The 20,398-nt window shown below is 48.9% G+C and overlaps 1 protein-coding gene across 7 annotated transcripts in view; it reads left to right on the top strand.

Moving 5' to 3' along the window:
- The window catches only part of LOC149367362 (receptor-type tyrosine-protein phosphatase mu-like), a 264,042-nt gene that overhangs the window by 230,218 nt on the left and 13,426 nt on the right, over positions 1 to 20,398 (top strand). For 6 of the 7 annotated variants that reach the window (XM_089555325.1, XM_089555335.1, XM_089555367.1 and 3 more), the window contains 5 exons: positions 1,717 to 1,816; positions 7,480 to 7,547; positions 11,660 to 11,794; positions 12,897 to 13,025; positions 16,517 to 16,674. In XM_089555325.1, coding sequence (XP_089411451.1) covers positions 1,717 to 1,816; positions 7,480 to 7,547; positions 11,660 to 11,794; positions 12,897 to 13,025; positions 16,517 to 16,674 — 590 coding nt within the window. The remainder of the gene's footprint in view (positions 1 to 1,716; positions 1,817 to 7,479; positions 7,548 to 11,659; positions 11,795 to 12,896; positions 13,026 to 16,516; positions 16,675 to 20,398) is intronic. The other variant, XM_089555344.1, reaches the window with a different exon arrangement.

Raw genomic sequence — 20,398 nt, 5'->3', positions numbered from 1 at the left:
TTTGATGGTGTCTTCTGTTTATCAGGTGTGATTACGATCCCTGTATAAATGTGGTTTTCCTGTAGTAAACTTTAGGTGAAGTTCCGCGTCTTGTCCTGTGCTTTCCTCTCTTCGTCCTGCGTCATTTTGCGCGGTTGCAATATGCACTCCATTTTCAGCAGTTGTACGGTTTATCCAACTCTTTCAACAAATCTTTCCTTCTCATCATAGAAGAATGGCACAACCTTCCTGAAACCGTTGTTATCGAATCTAATCCCACCAGATGTAGGCAGCTACTAATAGACCACTTGAACCAACTGTAGCTACTTCCCTCGTGCCTGCAATTTGAACTGTTTGTGTGATTGCGTCACCCCCACAAGTGTTTTCCCACTTATTTAATTTCCGCACATTTTAATGTCTAATTTTATATATTCTCATATATTTTCTGTATTATTTCGATTACCTGACGTTAATTTCACGTCAAACTTGTTATTATTGTCATTTTCGTTATGCTTTTTTTCAAGTTCACATGCCTTTATTTGTATGAGCGCTTCACACCACTGTCTCTCCCCCCCCCCCCCCTATGTAATGTCTCAGACGGGATCTTTAAGGGTACAATAAATGATGATGATGATGAAATTAGCAAATAAAATTCCCAATAACTTCTCACTTCACCTGCCACCGAATCCGGAGAAGGCTACGTCATTTTTGTGGCATGTCTTCGCCAGAGCTCTTGGGCCAATCAGAGGCGCCACTTCCGAGTGCGAATACCATTCAGAGTTAGCAGCTTGCTGCCTATAGCGGATGCATGGCGAGTAAGTGCGCAGAATGGGAGGCGAATGTTCGAGAGTTCTGGCATATAAGCTGGGCGCGCTGCTTTCGTGATATTACGACGGGGCTTGCCCAGTGGCGCCGAAACGGCGTTGCGCGAGGAGACAATGAACCAGTAATGGCCGGCGAAGAATTCTCGTCACCAGGCGCAGTGCCACAAGGCCGCGAGGGGTGTCACCGCGTACGCTTGTTTTGTACGCCACATTCTCTCTTGTCAAAGATATATCTTCTGGAAAAAAAAATCAGGGGGCACTTTGGCTGTCTAAAGTGCTGCAAGGCGAAAGCCTTTCCTGGCGCATGGACTTTTTTATTTTTTACTTTTCTATTTTATTTTTCTGTCTCTTTTCTTGTTCTTACTTTTAATTATATTTTGTTTATTTTTGTTTCTGTTCTTATCTTTACTTTTTTCTTTCATTTTATTTATGAAACCCACGCATTCACTACATGCGCCTTTATTCACGCTGAATCCCTGAGCCTTCGTGGCGGAGTGGTAGCGTCTCCGCATCAAATGCCAAAGGCCCTGATTCGATTCCCAGCCTCGGCAGAGTTCTTTTTTAAGTAGTGTCGCCGGAACGCAGACAAATTTGCTAGCATTCCTTGGTCACGACAGTATGGGGCATCGAAGGCTTTCACCTTAATACGTGGGTGAATATTTCCTTTCATGGACGCTACAGACCTCGGCGCTATAGGCTTTCTGAGCGGCGTCGCATTTCTCACTACGCTGTTGTGTGCATCCCGCCCTGGAGTAGTGGCAGCGGAACCGATTTGCAGCATCCCGGACTGAGGAGCAGTTTCGACAGCGTAGCTCGAGTTTCTTCTTGGCGTCCCTTCAGTAGGTGCATGCAGACAATGCCGTCTTCTCTTGGCGCTCACGAGGGCCTTTTCTCTCTCTCCCTCTCCACGCAGAAACTGAAGCAGCTGTCGCCGGCCCTGCCTCCGGAGAAGTGCAAGTTCGCGCTCACCAATGAGAACCGGCTCAAGAACCGCTCCATCGAGATCCTGCCCGGTGCGTGCATCTTTCTTCGGAGGGGAAGAAGAAAACTACATACCATATAGGCGCTTGTTGTTGGAATAGGGAAAGCTAGAGCAAACTATGTCAGTTTTTAGCGCGAAAGGGCTAGCGGAGCCAGAAAACCCGAGGTATGTGGGAAGCCTCAACATTTCATCTTTGACGGGCCAGCTGGGGAGTCCTGGAGCAGTTGCTGGAGCAGCGGCGGCTCACGAAGCGCTGCTACGAGAGGGGTGGGGAGAGTGGGGGAGGCTAGCTTTTTTCACATGTTCCCTCTTTTGGTCTGCCTGCCGCTGTAGCTCTACTGCTGCTCCAGGAAACGGACTCTTCGCATAGCGTTGCCGGCATCGCTCCGCCGTCTCCGCAACCGACGCTCCGCCGTCCCCGCAACCGTCGCTCCGCCGTCCCCGCAACCGTCGCTCCGCCGTCCCCGCAACCGTCGCTCCGCCGTCCCCGCAACCGTCGCTTCGCCGTCCCCGCTCCCGACGCTCCGCCGTCCCCGCTCTCGACGCTCCGCTGTCCCCGCAACCGACGCTCCGCCGTCCCCGCAACCGACGCTCCGCCGTTCCCGCAACCAACGCTCCGCCGTCCCCGCTCCCGACGCTCCGCCGTTCCCGTTCCGGAGGCGACAGAGCTTCAGAGCTGATTTGCATATGAAGCTGTCTTTGCTTTCTAGTTTAAATGAATGTATCCGTGAGCAAGTAGAGCGCACGCTGCAGCATGGTGGTCTACATTAGAAGCATGCGCGATTCTCAATTCGCTAGCTGAATGACCGCATTTTGGGGGGGTATGAGCGGCATGAGGACACCCATTTATCCTGGTGTACAAAGAGATACCAGCTTTTAAATGACGTTGCATGCTTTCTTCATGCTCTTCTCAAAAGTACTTTGCAGTGGTTAACGGCCTTTCTAGATGCATGTTTATGGGAAAATCTTTTGTTTACATGGCTGCTGTTACCCTCAGCCGGTGCCTGCGGTGCCACCGCGTCTTGTTTAGTCTATATATCCTAGCAGGTGCCATATTGTCAAAATTATGTCAGAGGTCAAAATTAAGGGCAGGTTTTCAAGCAGAAGCAGCTAGTGTCCTTTCCCCAGGCCGTGCCGTAAGCTGGAACACAAGGAACACCGCCTCGACTTGCAAGGCTGAAGTGCTTGCTGCGTGACGTCACGAGGAAGAGGTGGGGTGCGTATGCATCAACATGCGCGGAGGAAACGAAAGCGCGCACATCCCTAATACCTGCTACTGACCACATCGGCAGCAGCACGGCACACAAAAAACTCCTATTTAGAGCAAAAAAACGTAGCGCAAAAAAAGGTCAAGGACTGTGAAAGACAGGCATACACAGCGCTGTTTATGTCTGTCTTTCTCAGTCCTTGTCCTTTTTGCGCTAGGTTTTTACTCGGAATAATGAACCAACAAGCCCAGGCACCTTCCCTTCTGAACACGTATTGTAGCAGCTACCTTTGTATGATTAACATTTGTCGGTTATGGCATACAAAACACACCATATCTACATGTAATTTTTCATTCCTGTTTGGTAACAGCGCAGCTGGCTAATGACATTGACATTGTTACGCTTGGAATGGGGCTGTTTGTTACAGGCGAGAAACTCGGGAGGTGGCCGATATACGAAGCTACAAGAAACGTCCGTCGCGCTCTCGCTATTCACCTACCCCCCCCCCCCCCTCTTCACGGAGGTGCTGCACGGTTCGACAGTGGGTGAGGTGCTTTGCGAAGACAGCGCAAAGAATCGTGGGAAAAATCGTATGCTGGATACTTCAGGTCTTTCACTTCTTGCCCGTTGCTTGCTGTCACCGTACATAATGGCATCGTTTATGTACTACCCAGTTTATACTATGCGTTCCAAGAGTGGGCGATGAGGGGCTAGTTGGTATGACATGATTACTAAACGTAAAACTGAGCAGGGGACAAGACACAGGAGAGAAGCAAACAGGACTGAGCTCGTTCTGTTTGCTTCTCTGCTGTGTCTTGTTCCCTGCTCAGTTTTACGTTTTGTAATCAAATTATACTACGAGATCATCAATTAATGGCGGTTGCGCCACAGCTTGCCTCAGCAGCTACGGTGCTCGGCTGCTGACCCGAAAGACGCGGGTTCGATCCCTTCGCGGAGGTCGCATTTCGATGGAGGCGAAATGCTAGGGGCCCATGTACTGTGCGATGTCGGTCCACGTTAAAGAACACCAGGTGGTCGAAATTTCCGGAGCCCTTCACTACGGCGTCCCTCTCAGCCTGAGTCGTTTTGGGACGGTATGACACATAAAACAACCCTAACCAAACGAAATCAACTGAAACGGAAGGGAACAAAACGAAACCAACCATTTTTATTGTTTTAATTGTACTGCAGCTCGCAGTTCTTGCCAGAATAGAGCACAGTCGCGGTCGTGCCACTCTTGCGATGATGCGCGCGCACGCACGCACGCACGCACACACACACACACACACGCACGCACGCACACACGCACACACACACACACACACTCACTCACTCACTCACACACACACACAAACACACAAACACACACACACACAGAGACACACACAGAGAGACAGACACAGAGAGACAGACAGACAGACAGACAGACAGACAGACAGACACAGAGAGACAGACACAGAGAGACAGACAGACAGACAGACACAGACAGACACAGACAGACAGACAGACAGACAGACAGACAGACACAGACAGACACAGACAGACACAGACAGACAGACAGACACAGACACACACACACAGATGTTGCAAGAAAATACATTGAAACACTTGCAATATCAACGCGATTGCGATGAACCAAGCGAGCAGGCGAGAAAGTTAAAACCGGAAGTAGCGGTGGCATCCATGATCCCTTGCGTTGTCTACGGAAGCCGACCTCACCCATGTCCCCGGGCGCAGAAGGGGTCAGCTCGCTCTGGGATGACAGCACTGTAAGCGAGCCAAGTTGGCGAGTTGCGTTTCGCAAGAGCGGCCGTTGCGTGCCATAACTTTGGCGATGACGCCATTGGCGTCGCCAGACCGGCTCAGCTCGCCGAAAGGGCTTGTGGAGAAAAGCTTCTGGCATAAACCTTGGTTGCGTAGTGGCGTCCAAAGCCAAATCAAGACCCCTTGCACACTACGTCGCTATTGGTACTGAACGATCTCTTCATATGCCGAGAACTCCAACCACCGTCTCGCTGGAACCTCACAGACCTCGAAGGTTGGGAGATCGCGGTGTCTAGCTCCGAGCCGGCCTCACAGAAGAGGCTGGTGGAATGGGCGGAGAAAGTCGGCAGAAGTCATGGACTGATGGCCGCCAACCGGGATTAAGAACCAAGCCAACCAAATCTCCCCTACTTCTTTCCCTTACTTGGTTCATCAATAAAGTTTTTACCTACCTACCTGCATTTCTTGGGGCTCTGGATTCGCACCGGGAGAAACGAGGTCGGACTTTGCATTCCTCAAATCGCTTCAGCGACTGTCACCCAGATGGCGCCAACTTCGTGCCCGCCTCATAATCGAATGTGATGGCATCCATCCGGATGTCGATGCAGGCAAAGTCACTCTCTCCCCGAGGCCCTAGGGTTTGGAGATGACATTGGTCATGCAAATAAATCTGCAGTGGAAGTTAGCAAAAAGCGATTGGAGGATTGGGGGCTCAAAAGTAGCGAGTTGACATAAGGTTAGAAATGTGGGTCTGAAAACGGATTTAAAGAAAATGGCAATTTTAAGACCAATTTCTACCACAGTTAAATAAAAGTGAATTAAAAAAAACGACCACAATGGCAAGTGCGCAGAACACGAGCCAGAGACTCGCTCACGCCTGGCCCGTATGGGATGGCAGCTCGTGCTCGGCGCGAGGGAGCAACCGAAGGCGAAGGGCGTGATGACCGTTGCGCGACGGATTCCACGAAATGTTTAGGGTATCCGCTCTCGCCGAGTCCTCGATGCGTAGGTCAGAAGTTCGATCTTCACGCTTTGACCAAATATTTTGAGGCAAAAAGCTTCACTAGGCTTGTCAACACCGCGCTTCGCGGGAGCCGGAGGCCAGATTTGCCACTTCTGCGCATGCGTGAAACCGAGCGACGTCACGCACGGCGCAGGTGGCCGCCATCGCCGCCGCTGACTCCGTCACCTGACCTTTCGCCGCCGCCGCGCGCTACTGCGCACATGCGCCGCTGCTTCTCCTCGCCACCGTTTCACCTTTCGCCGCAGCCGTGCGCATTTGAAATGAGGGGTATACTATAAGGCGCGCTTGCCCATAGAACAGGCGGAGACACTCGCCATGGAAGGAGAAGAAGCAACAGTCGGACGGCGCAGAAACACCGATACAGAAGTGGTAGCTTGGGAGTTGGCTGAAAAGCAGAGAGAGCTTTTCGCTTTGAGATATCCAGGCTTAACCTTAGATAAGCCACAGCCAATTTTTGGCACATCTAGCGAGGTAGGTCACGACAATGTTTCTGACACGCTGGATGAATGAATTAAAATGTAGATAGCGGCCTGTGTGCGTTTCTTTTTCTGTAAACCTTGAACGAAAGGCGGTCGCCACGTCGCTCAACTAACGTGTCCAAGAAAGGAAGACGGCCAGTAACCTCCTGCTCCGCTGTGAATTGGATGGATTCTTCCATGCTACTTATGTGTTCCGCGAAAGCAGCCATGTCGTCCTTCTGGATTATGCAGAAGCAATCGTCGACGTAATGTAGAAAGACCTTTTGACGTGGCTGAAAGGAAGACAGTCCGCGTCTCTCTAATACTTCCATGGAAAATTTGGCGGTTGTCACGGAGATAGATGCAGCCATGGCAGTGCCTCGAACCTGTTTGAAGACTTTGCTTGGAAAGATGGAGTAAGTGTTCTCTAAGCAGAACCGCAACAGCTGTAGAAGATCCGGTGTTTCGACAGGGGTTCTCCCAACACAGTCCGTCGTCATGCCGCAACGCTGACAGGCACACCTCCACTGCCAGATCCACGAGAACAGTGGTAAACAGCGACTCGACATCGGAGGATACCATGATTTCTTCGTCGTCCACCATGACGTCACACACTTTTTCAATAAAATTCACCGAGTTTCGTGTGAAGGTCAAGCTCTTGTCTACGAGTGGTGCAAAAACCCTGTGAAAGTGTCCCGACAGGCAGTATAAGGCCGACCGTGTAAAATCTACTATATAAAGTCGTTGTACCTGAAGCTCCTTTGCACAATGGCTCAGCACCTGCTTCATATACTATAATATTATAATAATACTTTATTGCGCCAAATATTAAAAATGGTTTCCCAAAGATTCATAAGCCAAACGTCCCGATGCGACCGATAGTAGATTTTACACGGTCGCCCTGTAATCAACGCCTGCCCTCAGTGCGAAAAAAAAAAAATACGTGAGCACGAGTCATTTTATGCTGGGAATAGTTACGGCGAATAGACGCGCACGCAAAACGCCTCGTGGATTCACCTCGCGGGGTTGACGTGGATGTCGGAAACCTCTTGGTGAGGCTTAGTGCATAAAGGGATTTTCATCTCTTTCGTTCGTCACCTATATTTCGTGTCCCGTGGTCTTATTGGTCCTCGGGCCTGCTCAAGCATGGCACCAATTTGCAAGTGCAGTTTTTTTCTTTCGTGTGACATGGTTTTGACTACAGTGTTGACCGATTGTTGTATCGGTTTTCATCTTCCAGACGACGACGGGAGACCGATTCTGGGAGCGGGGGCATCTTCGGTGTACATCAACGCCGTCTACACCAACGTAAGTCAACAGAGAAAGCGCTGCATTGGTACGCTCACAGCTGCACATCGCGCTCGCACTCGCAAGCCAGATTGGGGAGACCCTGTCCTGTCCTGACCCTCGCAGCCCACGTTTACGCCCCTCCGCTCCCTCACCCGAAGCATAGAGTTTCTCATACACAGCTAGAGGGAAAAGTGGCGGCACCAGGGGCATACCGGGAGCGGTTATCTTGCCATCGCATTACATGCCCTGCCCAAGCCCACTTCTTCCTCTTGATTTCAACTAGGATATCTCTAACCCGCGTTTGTTCTCTCACCCACTCCGCCCGCTTTCGATCTCTTAACGTTACACCTATCGTTTTTCTTTCCATAGCTCGCTGCGTTGTCCTTAACTTAAGCTGAACCCTCTTTGTTAGCCTCCACGTTTCTGCCCCACAGGTGAGTGCAAGTGAGATGCAGCTGTTGCATACTTTTCTCTTGAGGGATATTGCTAAACTGCCATTCATCATCTGAGAGAACCTGGCATGTGCGCTCCACCTCATTCTTATTTTTCTAGTTGAGAGAACCTGCCATATGCGCTGCACCCCATTCGTCAAGTTATTTCCCTCTCATGACACGCAGACTGGCACAGAGCGTCCTGTAATCCATCTCACATGTCGTTTGCGGCGCTGTGAAGGCTGCGCAGATCTGAACTAACCACTATGATGTGCGCTGGAATCAGGGCTGAAAGCTGATCTAGTTGGTTGTACATTATTAATTAAAAAGACTACCGCTTTAGACGATGGACAAATACCTTGGTTTGCGGATCTGCAATAACCTCTCCTGGACAGAGCACGCTGACAACGTTGCAGCTAATGCCCTGCGCAAACTATTTTTCCTCCGACGTGCTCTGAAGCTCGCCCCCCCCCCCCCCCCTCAGTGTACGTTCACTTTCATATAACACTATTCTTCGCCCTATGTTAGACTATGCCGTCATAATCTGGGATCCTTTCACTAAATCTAACATTGCTAAATTAGACAGAGTCCGAAAGAAAGCAGCACGGTTTATTTACAATTCATATAACCGCACATCTATCACTGCACTTCTTAATCAAAGTGGTTTGCTTCCAATCTCTCACAGAAATCGCATCTGTCGTCTAAAATTCTTTTTTTAAGTTAATCAAAGGCCAGTACAATATTAACACATCCAATATCATATCGTTCTCCTCAGGGTACAACACAAGACAACGCCATGATTTTACAGTAACACCATTAAACGCACGAATTAACACCATTAAGTAGTCCTTTTTCCCCAGAACGATTACAGACTGGAATAATCTAACTAATGATGCAGTAACCCAAACTTCACTAAAAAGGTTTGAAAGCCACCTTTAACTTTTTTATATTGTCGCACCGATATATTTCTGTGTTTCGTATGTACTTTTGCAATTGGGTTCTTGATCTTAAATTGTTGAAAATTGTTCTTGAATTGTTTGCTTGTTCCTGAGATCGTCTTGGTGTTTCCAGCATTTATGTATTTCTATATTGTGTGCCCACCTTGCGGAAATCTTGCAAAAGATCGCAGTATAAATAAATAAATAAAAAATTAATAAATTGCGAGAAATTGAAGTACACAGGACGAGCGCTAAACATGTTTAGAGCTTGTCCTATATGTACTTCTATTTCTCGTCTTCGTGTAAAGCGCTGGTCTTTCTAACTACTAGTGCGCCGCAAAACTTGTTCCTCCGCGCCCCGCACCCCGCGACTAATGGCCCGCCAGAAGACATCAAAGGTGGCGCGTGCAGGGAGTGATCCCGTGATCGGTTGAGGCCACACCGACGCTCAATCTAGAAGCGAAGCAGTAAAATCCACGCAGTAAAAATGGATGATGCGGAGGAACAGATTCGCCTATTGCAGTGTTAATCTCGCGACAAAGTGCGTATAAAGGAAGGCACATTTCATCGTCATAACTCATTGCACAATTTGAATCATTTCCTGGTAATTTACTCTCAACGGGAAGTGCTTAATGCCCGCGCCGCGCCTGTTTGTAGGCGAAGGTGTGAATTCTTAAGCCGTCCACTTATCTCTCCTTGTGCTTGCACTGGGGTTAGAAAGTCGTCATCAAACTGGTCAAAAGAGCGATAGCGAACCTGTGCTTTGAAAATGCCCTCCAAAACCCTGTCCGCATTTGATGTATACACGTCTGCAACAACAGTGCAGTAGGCTATCGCACGCTGGCTATCCAGCTCACCTTGAGATTTCAGTAGCGGAATGTTTCTTCAGGAAGCTGAACACTGAGCTACATCCTTGTGCGCATGTGCCCTGAGAAAGACAGAAGAATAAAATGGCAGTTATTCCATACTTGCATACCATCTCTCACAATCTTAAGCGCATTGCAAAACGGATAGATGTGTCAGTTTTTTCTACCCCTGAAAAGTTAAACAGCCTTTGCAAGGTAAATGAAGTTGTTCGTCCTTTGGCCAAAAAATGCACAAAAAAAACATCAAAGTCCGTTTGTAGAATGCAAAGTAGGCGTGGGATACCAGATACCGCTCTCATGTGGACGACAGTATGTCGGTCAAACTGGTCGCTGCCTGAATGACCGCCTCCGTGATCACAATCGCAATGCAATAAAAACGAAAATGTAGGAGTACTTGTGAAACATTGCAACGCATGTGTAATGTGCAAGTCGTTACTTGACAAGTGTTTTTTTAGTTGGGAAAAGTAAGGATAAGCGCACTCGGGAAATTATCGAAGCCGAAAAGATAGCCAGATTAGGAAGTGCCTGTGTAAGCACTCCTTCTGTCAGGCTCTCAAAAAAAGAAATTGCTTACCTACGCTCGCAGTGAACTTGCTCATCCTTTGGGATGACGCGGCAAATATGCATGCGTAAATTCTTGTGCTGTTGTTTCTAATAAAGTTGTTGGAGGTTAGCGCTGTGTGTGCCTACTCGTTCTTTGTCCCTTGTCCTGTTTGCGCTATTGCTCCGAAGTCATCTGCTGGTTTGCCCTATATAGGTAGTCGGTCGACTTGCTCCAGAATCCAAAAAGGTCGCCTCGTAAAGTACAAGCTTCTTGTGTGAGTTCGTTGTGCATAACGGCTGTGTGCACTGTCCTTGTTCTGCGCCACGATAGCAACCTCGCAAAAGAGTGTGCGCTCACGGTCGCTACCGTTCCGCTCGACCTCGGTAGGCGTTAAAATCTGGATCGAGGCGGCGTTCACTTCTCTCTGTAGACGTGCTTCGAGCAGCCAGCGTGCGGATACCACGGTTGCTCTACTCGGTCCACCACGCTGTACCTGTCACTTATACTTTTGTCAATTAATTCTGTATGGTGCATTAAAACGCAGAACTGCGCCAATGAGACAGGACAAGAGACATTCATTCAGGGGCCCGCCCGTCAGTCCGTACTTTTGACTTTCGCAGTCCTACCTTTTACTGAAACGAACCAGCTAGGCCGCAGAAACGTTCTACCATAGACTGTAAAGGCAAATCCCGCACACTTCCCGAAAACAATATCCGACTGGAATTATCTGCCTCATGATTCACCTCTCCTGCCTTCAACCATTTTGAGAGCCTATCTGACTGTGTGGTTATAGATGTTGATTATTTACTAACAGTGCGCAGTGTACTTCTTTGTCTATGTGCCTGTGTTTTGGGCATGTGCTCTCACATAGTGTATTTGCTCTGTAACCTTGTTTATTTTTGTTATCTTTTCTTGTTGTTATTTGTAACTTCACCACTGCTGCTGATCCTAAGGCATAGTACTTACTAACAAATGTATGTACCCTCTCCTGCTTGAACGGCTTCGGTCTGCAGTGTTGTGTAAATAAATAAAAAATAAATAACACTAGTTTACAGACAATTTCTTTGGACAGTCTGTAGACAATGTACACATTTATCTCCATACACAGGATAGACTGTATAAAGACAAATCCTGTGCACTAGTTTACAAAGAAATCCTTTGGACAGTCTATAGACAATCTATAGATTTATCTCCATACACACGGAGCAGACTTTTGTCTAAAGGCAGTGACTCTGAAGAGACAGAAGGAAATATGTACAGGAGGGCAATGAGGTCTATAAAAATGCGTAGAAAGTCTACAGACTATTTTTATTAGGGCCAGGCATAACTTGCCGAGACGACGTCCGTGCAGGGCTACGCGAGTCGTCGCACGTACATCGTGACCCAGTACCCGCTCATCATCACGGTGGAGGACTTCTGGCAACTGGTCTACGACTCCGGCTCCCAGACCATTGTGCTGCTCAACGACGTGGACGCCAAGGACGAGGTAATCACCCTTACAAAAGATGTTTTAGACAGTCTATAGAATGTCTATAGACTTGTGTCTATAAAGTATACAGACTGTCTATAGACAAAAGCCTATAGGCAATACAAATGCCATGGACAGTCTATAGACAATCTATAGATTTATGGCCATACACTTTTAGTAGACTTTTGCCTATAGGCGGTCTATAGACGACGAATAGACAGAAAGCAATATCTATAGGAAGTCAATAGAGTCAAGAAGAAGTCTATAAACTCTCTATAGACCATTTTTATAAGGGCCTAGGCCTAGCGGTGCTTTGGTACGCCATATTCGGCACAAGAGGCCCAGCACCCATTTTGCCTGGTGGCTTAGCTTAAATCAGTGGCATGTTCTGGGGCACGAATTTCCTCCGCTGCTAGGTTTAAACCATTTGAAGTGAAAGCGAGGACACAGATGCCCACAGGAGGACATTGAGAGCGACACGCTAGCGTTGCTCCAGTACTGAAACTGTGTTCAATGTTTTTGAGGTCGTAGGGAAGCTGAAGCGCCGAGTAAAAGTTATTTATTTTATTTATGGATCCTGCGATCTTGTACAGAAGATTAATTAATTAAGTAAAAAGCAACGCGTGGCTGCAATTAGGTCCCACTGACTCGTATAACTTTAGGTACATCAAGTATTGCGTAACGGCAGCGTCTCCCATGGAAGGACCAATGTGAAGGAAGCCCGGTAATTCGGGTGATAAGGACTAACAAGTTCGTCGTGATGGTTCTGCGAGGATCTCGTGGTGTGCGTGGGGCTGGCGTGCCCGCATCTCGAGGTTTGCACGCACCTCGCGTTCGGTTGCTGTCGTGACGGCTCCGCTTGCGCCTCTTCCCGCTCGTGATGGGGGCCGCGTCCTTCGCCCAAGTTCCTATATGTGGTTTATTCTATATATAGATATGTGTATAGATATGTTCTACATGTAGATATGTGGTTTCTTGCTGTACATTAGCGAAGAAATGATTTTTCCTCAGAAGAAAAGTTGGTCGGGGTTGTCTCCAGTGGCCAGTGGGGCCACTGCTGCTGCTGCATGTCTGTCCGTTGCCCGGACAGGACGAGCGTTGAGACATGTTCTCTGCGCAGACGTGCCCCGTCTTCTGGCCCCAGACCGGCAGCATGCACCACCGGCACCTGCGCATAGACCACGTGTCCACAGACGTCGTCACTGGCGGAGTGCTGCAGCGAAAGTTCAAGCTCCGGAACACCGCCAAGGTATGCGCGCTTCACTCGCGTCGACCAGAGCAGTTGCCGAGTAGTAGTAGTAGTAGTAGTAGTAGTAGTAGAAAACTTTTATTGAGATCTTTTAAGAGATTCGCGGATTCGAAGCCTCCGTCGTCTTTCGTGGCGCCGGCGACTTGAGGCTTCTCTTCAGCAAGGTTGGGCCCCTAGTCCAGGGCTCCACTGAGTCGCGCTGCATCAGTAGCGTGCCGCACTAAGGCCCTTTGGGCCGCGAGCTCGCTGCTGGTGAGCCGGCTCTCCCATTGCTCCGCACTCGGGAATTCGTGTTGGTGGAATGCTTTATTTCGTTCGCACTCCCATGTGATGTGGTATAGTGCGGGTGTGTCGCCGCACCAGGGGCAGTTTGCTCTGTATTGTGTTGGTGACATCTTGTTATAGATGTACAAGTTGGGGAAGGAGTTTGTTTGTAGCTTACGCCAGCCGACTGCTTCCTCCCTCGTGAGGGCTTTGTGTGGTGGTGGGTACTTGAATCTAGTCCCCCTGTATAGTTGTAATGTCTCTGTGTATCCCCCCTCGCATGCTAGTAGCTGAAGCTCCAGAACATCTGACATGCCTGCTCGGTATGTAAGCCCTCGAGCTAGGCTGTCTGCTCTTTCGTTCCCCGCTACGCCTGCGTGGCCTGGGACCCAGATTATGTGTTGTATGGGTGTCTTCTCAGCAGAGGCTGCTGCCCCACTGATTATCCTGAGGGCCATGCCGCTAATTCTGCCCTTCGTATAGTTTTTACACGTGTCTTTCGAGTCGGTTAAGATGTTTAGGGATCGGCCTTTCCTATAGCCTTCTGCTACCACCAGCGCGACGGCAATTTCCTCGGCCTCCGTTATGCCCACGACCTCCACTGAGGCGCATGTGGCCATGTCTCCTGTGCTATTAACTACCACCGTAGCGGCTAAGCACTTCCCTGCATGTACCTACATGGAGGCGTCCGTATAGACTGTGTTCTCTGATCGGCCTAGCCTCCTTCCTATCTGCTCGGCCCTTGCTTTTCGTCTGTCCTCGTGTAGGTTAGGATCCAAGTTTTTAGGCAGGGGTCCTACATTAAAGGTCTTTCTAAGGTCGTCCGGTACGTCCGCGTATCTGTCTACCAGTCCGCACGTGTTCCGACCCAACCTTCTCAGGAGCGCCCTTCCCGTAGAGGAGCCTCTGAGTCTGATGAGTTGTGCCCCCAATTGAGCCTCGGCAAGCTCATCGAAGGTATTGCTGATTCCGAGTTGGAGTAGCTTCTCGTTTGATGCGTTTCTGGGCAGGTGTAGAGCAATCTTGTATGCCTTCCTGAGAATACAGTCGGCTTGCTCTCGCTCCGCCTTTGTTGTTGCGTGGTAGGGCAAGGAGTACATAACTCTGCTAACGATTAGGCTGATGACGAGTTTGAGGGTATCTTCTTCTTTCATTCCGTACCTTCTCTGAGAGACTCTACTGATCATTCTGCCAACCTGCTCCGCGGCTCTTCTCAGCAGGCTGATGGTATGGCTGCATTTTCGGCTGCTCTGCAGCCACATGCCTAGGATTCGTACCATGTTCTGTTCTTGGATCAGTTGCCCCTCTAGAACTACTTCCAGCGAGGCTTTGGTAGGATTTCTTCCGATCCTGATGATTTCCGACTTCTCCGTCGAAGATCTGAGGCCTCTCTCCCTGACGTAGGTCTCTACGCAGGTCGAAGCTTCTTGTAGTCTGTCTTGCTTCTCCCCTAACGATCCTTGGGTGACCCACACCGTGATGTCGTCAGCATACATCGCGTGTTGGATGCCCGGGATTTCCTTGAGTCGTCTTGCTAGCCCGATCATCGCCATATTGAACAGGACGGGCGATATCACGGAGCCTTGGGGTGTTCCTTTGCAAGGCGTGGTGAAGACGTCGCTTCTCAGCTCGCCTAGTCCCACGGTCGCTGTTCTGTCGCTCAGGAAGGCCCTGATGTAGTCGTGGGTTCTTCCCCCGCAGTTGGTGTTGTTGATGCCTTCCATGATGGCGGCGTGGCTCACGTTGTCGAAGGCTCCCTTTATGTCGAGGGCCATGACAACGTTTTCGTCACTTCTCGGCATTTTCTCGAGTACTTCCTCCTTGAGTTGGAGTAGTACGTCCTGCGTAGACAGGTGGGCTCTGAACCCGTACATGCTGCCTGGGTACAGTTGGTTCTTCTCTAGGTGCGACTGGATCCTTTTTGTGATTACTTTCTCGTACATCTTGCCCAGGCACGACGTGAGGGAGATCGGCCTGAGGTTCTCAACCTGGAGTTTCTTGCCTGGCTTCGGGATCATTACCACTACCGCGTGTTTCCACTCGGCCGGCACTGTTCCTTCTTGCCAGAGCTTGTTGAAGTAGGCTGTGAGCTGGTCTATGGCTCCATCGCTGAGGTTTCTTATGAGCGAGTTCTTGATTCTGTCCGCCCCCGCTGCTGTGTTTTTTGTTGCCGACCTGATCGCCTCGACGACTTCCTCTCTCGTTATGGGCCGATCCATGGTTGGATTCTCTTCGCCCTGGTACTCTTCATGGTAGCTTTCGAACTCCGTCCAGCTTTCAGAAACCTTCTCCTGCACCTCCTGTCCACAACTGCAGCGGGCAGAGTGGGTGAGGGAACAAACGCAGGTTAATGACATCCTGGTCGAAATCAAGAGGAAGAAGTGGGCTTGGGCAGGGCATGTAATGCTAAGGCAAGATCACCGCTGGTCCTTAAGGGTAACGGGGCGGATTCCAAGAAAAGGCAAACTTAGCAGGGGGCGGCAGCAGGTTAGGTGGGCAGAAGAGATTAAGGAGTTCACGGGGATACGGGACCGCTGCTGGCAAAGGATAGAGTTAATTATAGAGTCATGGGAGAGGCATTTGCCCGGCAGTGGGCGTAGTCAGGCTGATAATGATGGATGATCGATGAGACTTTCAGTGCGCCAAATTATCCTAATCGCTTAAATGGAACCCCTGACCGGCTCGACGACAAACTGGCTTTGCTGAGCCATGCATCGTCATCGGCGCCAATGAAGGCGTAAATAAATTTCTTGGCTCTCGTTGCAGTGTGGACAGGGGAGACCAAAGTGCGCATGATACGACGCTGATTATGCTGCACGTGGCGTGCGTCACAAGCGACGAATTTCGCGCATGCGCAAAATGAACGCTCAAAAAATTAGAGATGCACTGAGTGAGGAAGGGAACTCCAAGAGGTGCCCGTGTGCTGTGCGATGTCAGTGCACGTTAAAGATCACCAGATGGCGGAAATCGTTCCGGAGCCCTCCACTACGACACCTCTTTCCCTCTTTCTTCTTTCACTTCCACCTTCCTTACGGCGCGGTTCCGGTGTCCACCGAGATGTGAGATAGTTGCTGAGCCATTTCCTCTCCTCAAACACCACTATTAACAGCACATTGTGCAAGCATTCAGCGCATAGTTAAGGTAAAGCTAAGGGGGAGAGAACAGGAGCCAACTGAACTCAGGAGCCGTGAGGCGAGGCAGCATGATCCGATCCCCCTTCTGCGCAGTCTCCCAAGTCTCGGCTGCTGAAGCAGTTCCACCTGCAAGGGTGGCGCAAGGGCGACGTGCTCCCCCCGTCGACGGACCTGCTGGTGCGCTTCCTGGCCAAAGTGGAGCGCTGGCAGCGGAAGTGCCCGCCCAAGAACCCCACCGTCGTCGCCTGCTTGTGAGTGCGCCACTCTGCCGCTCGCAACTCTCACAGATTTCGGCTGTGGCAACGGCCTCTGCTCCGTCCTGTTCTAAGAGCAGCTATGGCGGAGCCTATCGGCCCTTTTCTGAAAACGTCCATGCAGCGAAGGCGGCCACACGCCCATGCACGCCCTATATCACATTCGTAATAACCAGCCATCGTGCTGCTTTATTCGAAAGACCGCTACGCGATTCTTTGGAATTTCCTTCCTTTTGCAACCTTTTCTACTTTAGTGTGGCAACTCTAGCGCCTACGCTTCACCCTATATTAAATGGATATTGCTCGATTCCCAATACGTGAACACGACCTTTTAGACGCAATTCTAGACCAGACCACTCGGAGCTTGCTCCGTTCATACTCGTCCAAAAGAGTGTGCGCTTAAAGCTCGAACAAACTCCGTGCAGTTAGTCGCAGACGGTGCCACCGGTACTGCCTGATGCTTGTATATGTTAGGACCATCGCAGAGAAAAATAAAAATCATTCGAATCTTCACGTTCTAAAGTATCGATAATGACATTATTGTAGTTATTGTTGTTGTTGTGTGTTTGTTTCGCCAGTATTAAGTTCAGTCGCACTGGACACGGGGCGGGTCACTTCAGCTAAACATCACTCTAATTTTGTCGCTGGTTTTAAGTTTAGGTGGCGCTAAGCAACAGCTTGCTCTTGCCGGTACGCCTATGGGAAAGAATTGTGGCTGCTGCCGAAAAGAGGTGAAATTAAATTAAATACAAAGCGCTGAGTTACAGAAAGGAAAATGAGAGGTGTAGCGTTAAGACCCAGGAAGAGAGCACAGCGGGTCAGGGAACAAACGCCAGCTCATCATCATCATCAGCAGCAGCAGTACTATGTCCACAACATGACAAAGGCCTCTCCCATGTCTCACCAATAAACCCTGTCCTGAGTCACCTGCGGCTGCATTATTCCCGCAGACCACTGTATCTCATCCGCCCACCTAACTTTCTGCCGCCCCCTGCTACGCTTGCCTTCCCTTAGGAATCCACTCCGTTACCCTTAACGACCATCGGTTAGTTTGCATCCGCGGGGCATTGCATGCCCGCGGATGCCCATTCCTTCTTCTTCTTGATTACGGCTAGGATGTCATGACCCACTCTGCCCCCTTCCTGTCCCTTCAAGTTCCACCTATCATTTTTCTTTCCATATCTCGCAGCTTTGTCCTCAATTTAAAGGAACACTGAATAGGAATCCTAACTGGTCTTTTTACAACGGGAACTCGATCTACACGTTCTGAGCATTCTTAGAAACCTCGAATTATTGTCCTTTATGGTCGATTTCCCTAATTTAAATCGGATTAAACTTCCCGGCTTTTTCCTTTCTTTCTTAACTCCCGGTGGAGTCAGGAGGAGTCAGCCAACGCGTGGAGTACCTTTCAGCCAGTCGTTTCTTGGCTTTATTTTGTTTTTAGGATGACCTGACATCATTTTTCTAGATTTTGCCAAAGCCTTTGATAAAGTAACCCATAAACGCCTGCTGATAAAACTTTCTCGATTAAATTTGCACCCTCATATTTTGAAGTGGATTGAAGAATTTTTGACTAATCGTTCGCAGTTTGTCTCCATTAACAATAAGAACTCTAACTCACTCTTAGTAACGTCGGGCGTCCCGCAGTGATTTGTGCTTGGCCCACTACTGTTTCTCATATACATTAATGATCTGCCTTCAAACATAACATCTAACATACACATGTTCGCTGACGACTGTGTACTTTATCGTGCTATTTTCACCATCGCTTACCAATCTGCTCTCCAGAATGATCTTAATGCTGTTCAGGAGTGGTGTAATAAATGGATAATGGAACTTAACCCACGTAAGTGTAATGTTTTGTCCATTAGCCGTCGCCGTAATCCTCTAGCCTTCTCTTACGTAACATCTGAAGTTTCGCGTACAACTAGTTCATTCATACAAGTATCTACTCATAACTATTTCTAGCGATCCTTCTTGGAGCCTGCATGTTACTAATATAACATCGTCAGCAAACAAGACGTTAGGTTTCCTAAAGCGCCATCTTCATCATGCTCCCCATCATGTCAAGTTATTAGCTTATAAATCATTCGTCAGATCCAAACTAGAATTTGCGTCACCGATCTGGAATCTTCATCAAGCTTATCTCATCAATGCCCTCGAATCTGTTCAGAATCACGCTGCTCGTTTCATTCATTCGTCCTACTCTTATGACATCAGTGTTTCGTCCTTAAAAATAACATCCGGATTATCACCCTTATCGCTCCGCCGTCGCATTGCCAGCATGTCTTTATTTCACAAATTCTTCCACAGCCCTATGCGCATCGCACCTTATATTCTTTCACCAACACGCATATCTCATCGCACCAGCCATCACCTACAAGTTGCCCGTCCACGATCACGCACCGTCACTTTTTCTAATTCCTTCTTTCCTCGTGCAGCCGCAGACTGCAACGGCCTTCCAAACAACGTTGCCATCATCACTTGCCCAAGTCTTTTCACTGATAATGTAGAAACTTTCCTGTTATTGTTAATTTGTACTTTTATTCTTGCCACCCCTTATGTAACACCCCTTTTAAGGGGCCTTTAAGGTAATAAAATGAAATGAAATACGTAGAAATCCGTAGTAGCAAATAGTCCGCGCGTATTTTTTATTTCTGCGGGCTTATTCTGCAGCTATATTATCTGCGAATGAAACTATTAATAGATCCAGTCAGAGGTAGCATGGCTGCAAATCAGGCTCACGGATTTAAAAATACGCGTGGAGTGTGCTTTCGCCGATTGCTACGTATCAGTCCGCCGATGGCAGAGCGGCAAGCCGCCACGGGACTGGCTGAATAGTTAGTTGACTCCTCCTACCGTCAGCGGTGAGTTAAAAAAAGCGGGAGCCGGGAAGTTTAATCCGATCTAAATAAGGTAAATCGGCCGCACAGGACTGTAATTCGAAATTTCTGAGAATGCTCGGAACCTGTAGATCGATTCCCGCGGTAAAGAGACAAGTGAGTTCATTTTCCTTTTTAGTGCGCCCTTAAGTTGAACCCTTTTCGTCAGCCTCCCTTTTAGTTAGCTCCATAGGTGAGTACCGGTAAGATGCAGCTGTTGCATACTGTTCTCTTGAGGGATATTGGTAAACAGCTATTCATGATCTGATAGAACCTGCCATATGCGCTCCAGGTCATTCTCATTCTAGTTATTTCACTCTCGAGATCCGGATCAGCGGCTACCACCTGCCGTGAGTAAACGTATCCCCAACTATTTCCAGCACATCGCTATCAACTGAGAACTGGTGTTTCCTTGCGAGGCTGTTGATTACTAGTTTGGTTTTCTGCACCGTTCTGTTCGGCGTGTCTAAGGCATTGATGATGCTTTATAATTCATTCTCTTACTGCTTCTTGACAGCAGTGAGCTCACAGGTCGCATATTAATGGAAATCAAAGTTGGGCTGCAAAAAAAATAAGCAAAAGGAGATTGGCAACAAGTCTGAGAGAAAGGAAAGACAACCTAAACCTTAATGCAGCCTAGTTCTGTTCGTGAATGGATCCTGAATAAAGACGAAATATTTTAATAATCGCCCAGGACTGGCTCATGCGCTTTGTCCTCTAAGGAAATGAAGTTGCTAGACAGTGGTTAGCACCGATAATCGCACGTACGATTACGAGACATTTTATTACTTGACAAGTGTATTTTTGACAAAGCGCATGCGCGCGCTGTCTTGACGCCC

Source organism: Amblyomma mixtum, chromosome 1, assembly GCF_055824585.1.
Source record: "Amblyomma mixtum isolate Tamu chromosome 1, ASM5582458v1, whole genome shotgun sequence".
In the NCBI taxonomy this organism is placed as follows: domain Eukaryota; kingdom Metazoa; phylum Arthropoda; class Arachnida; order Ixodida; family Ixodidae; genus Amblyomma; species Amblyomma mixtum.
The sequence above is the reverse complement of the archived record's forward strand: the minus strand, read 5'-3'. Positions and strand labels throughout refer to the sequence as shown.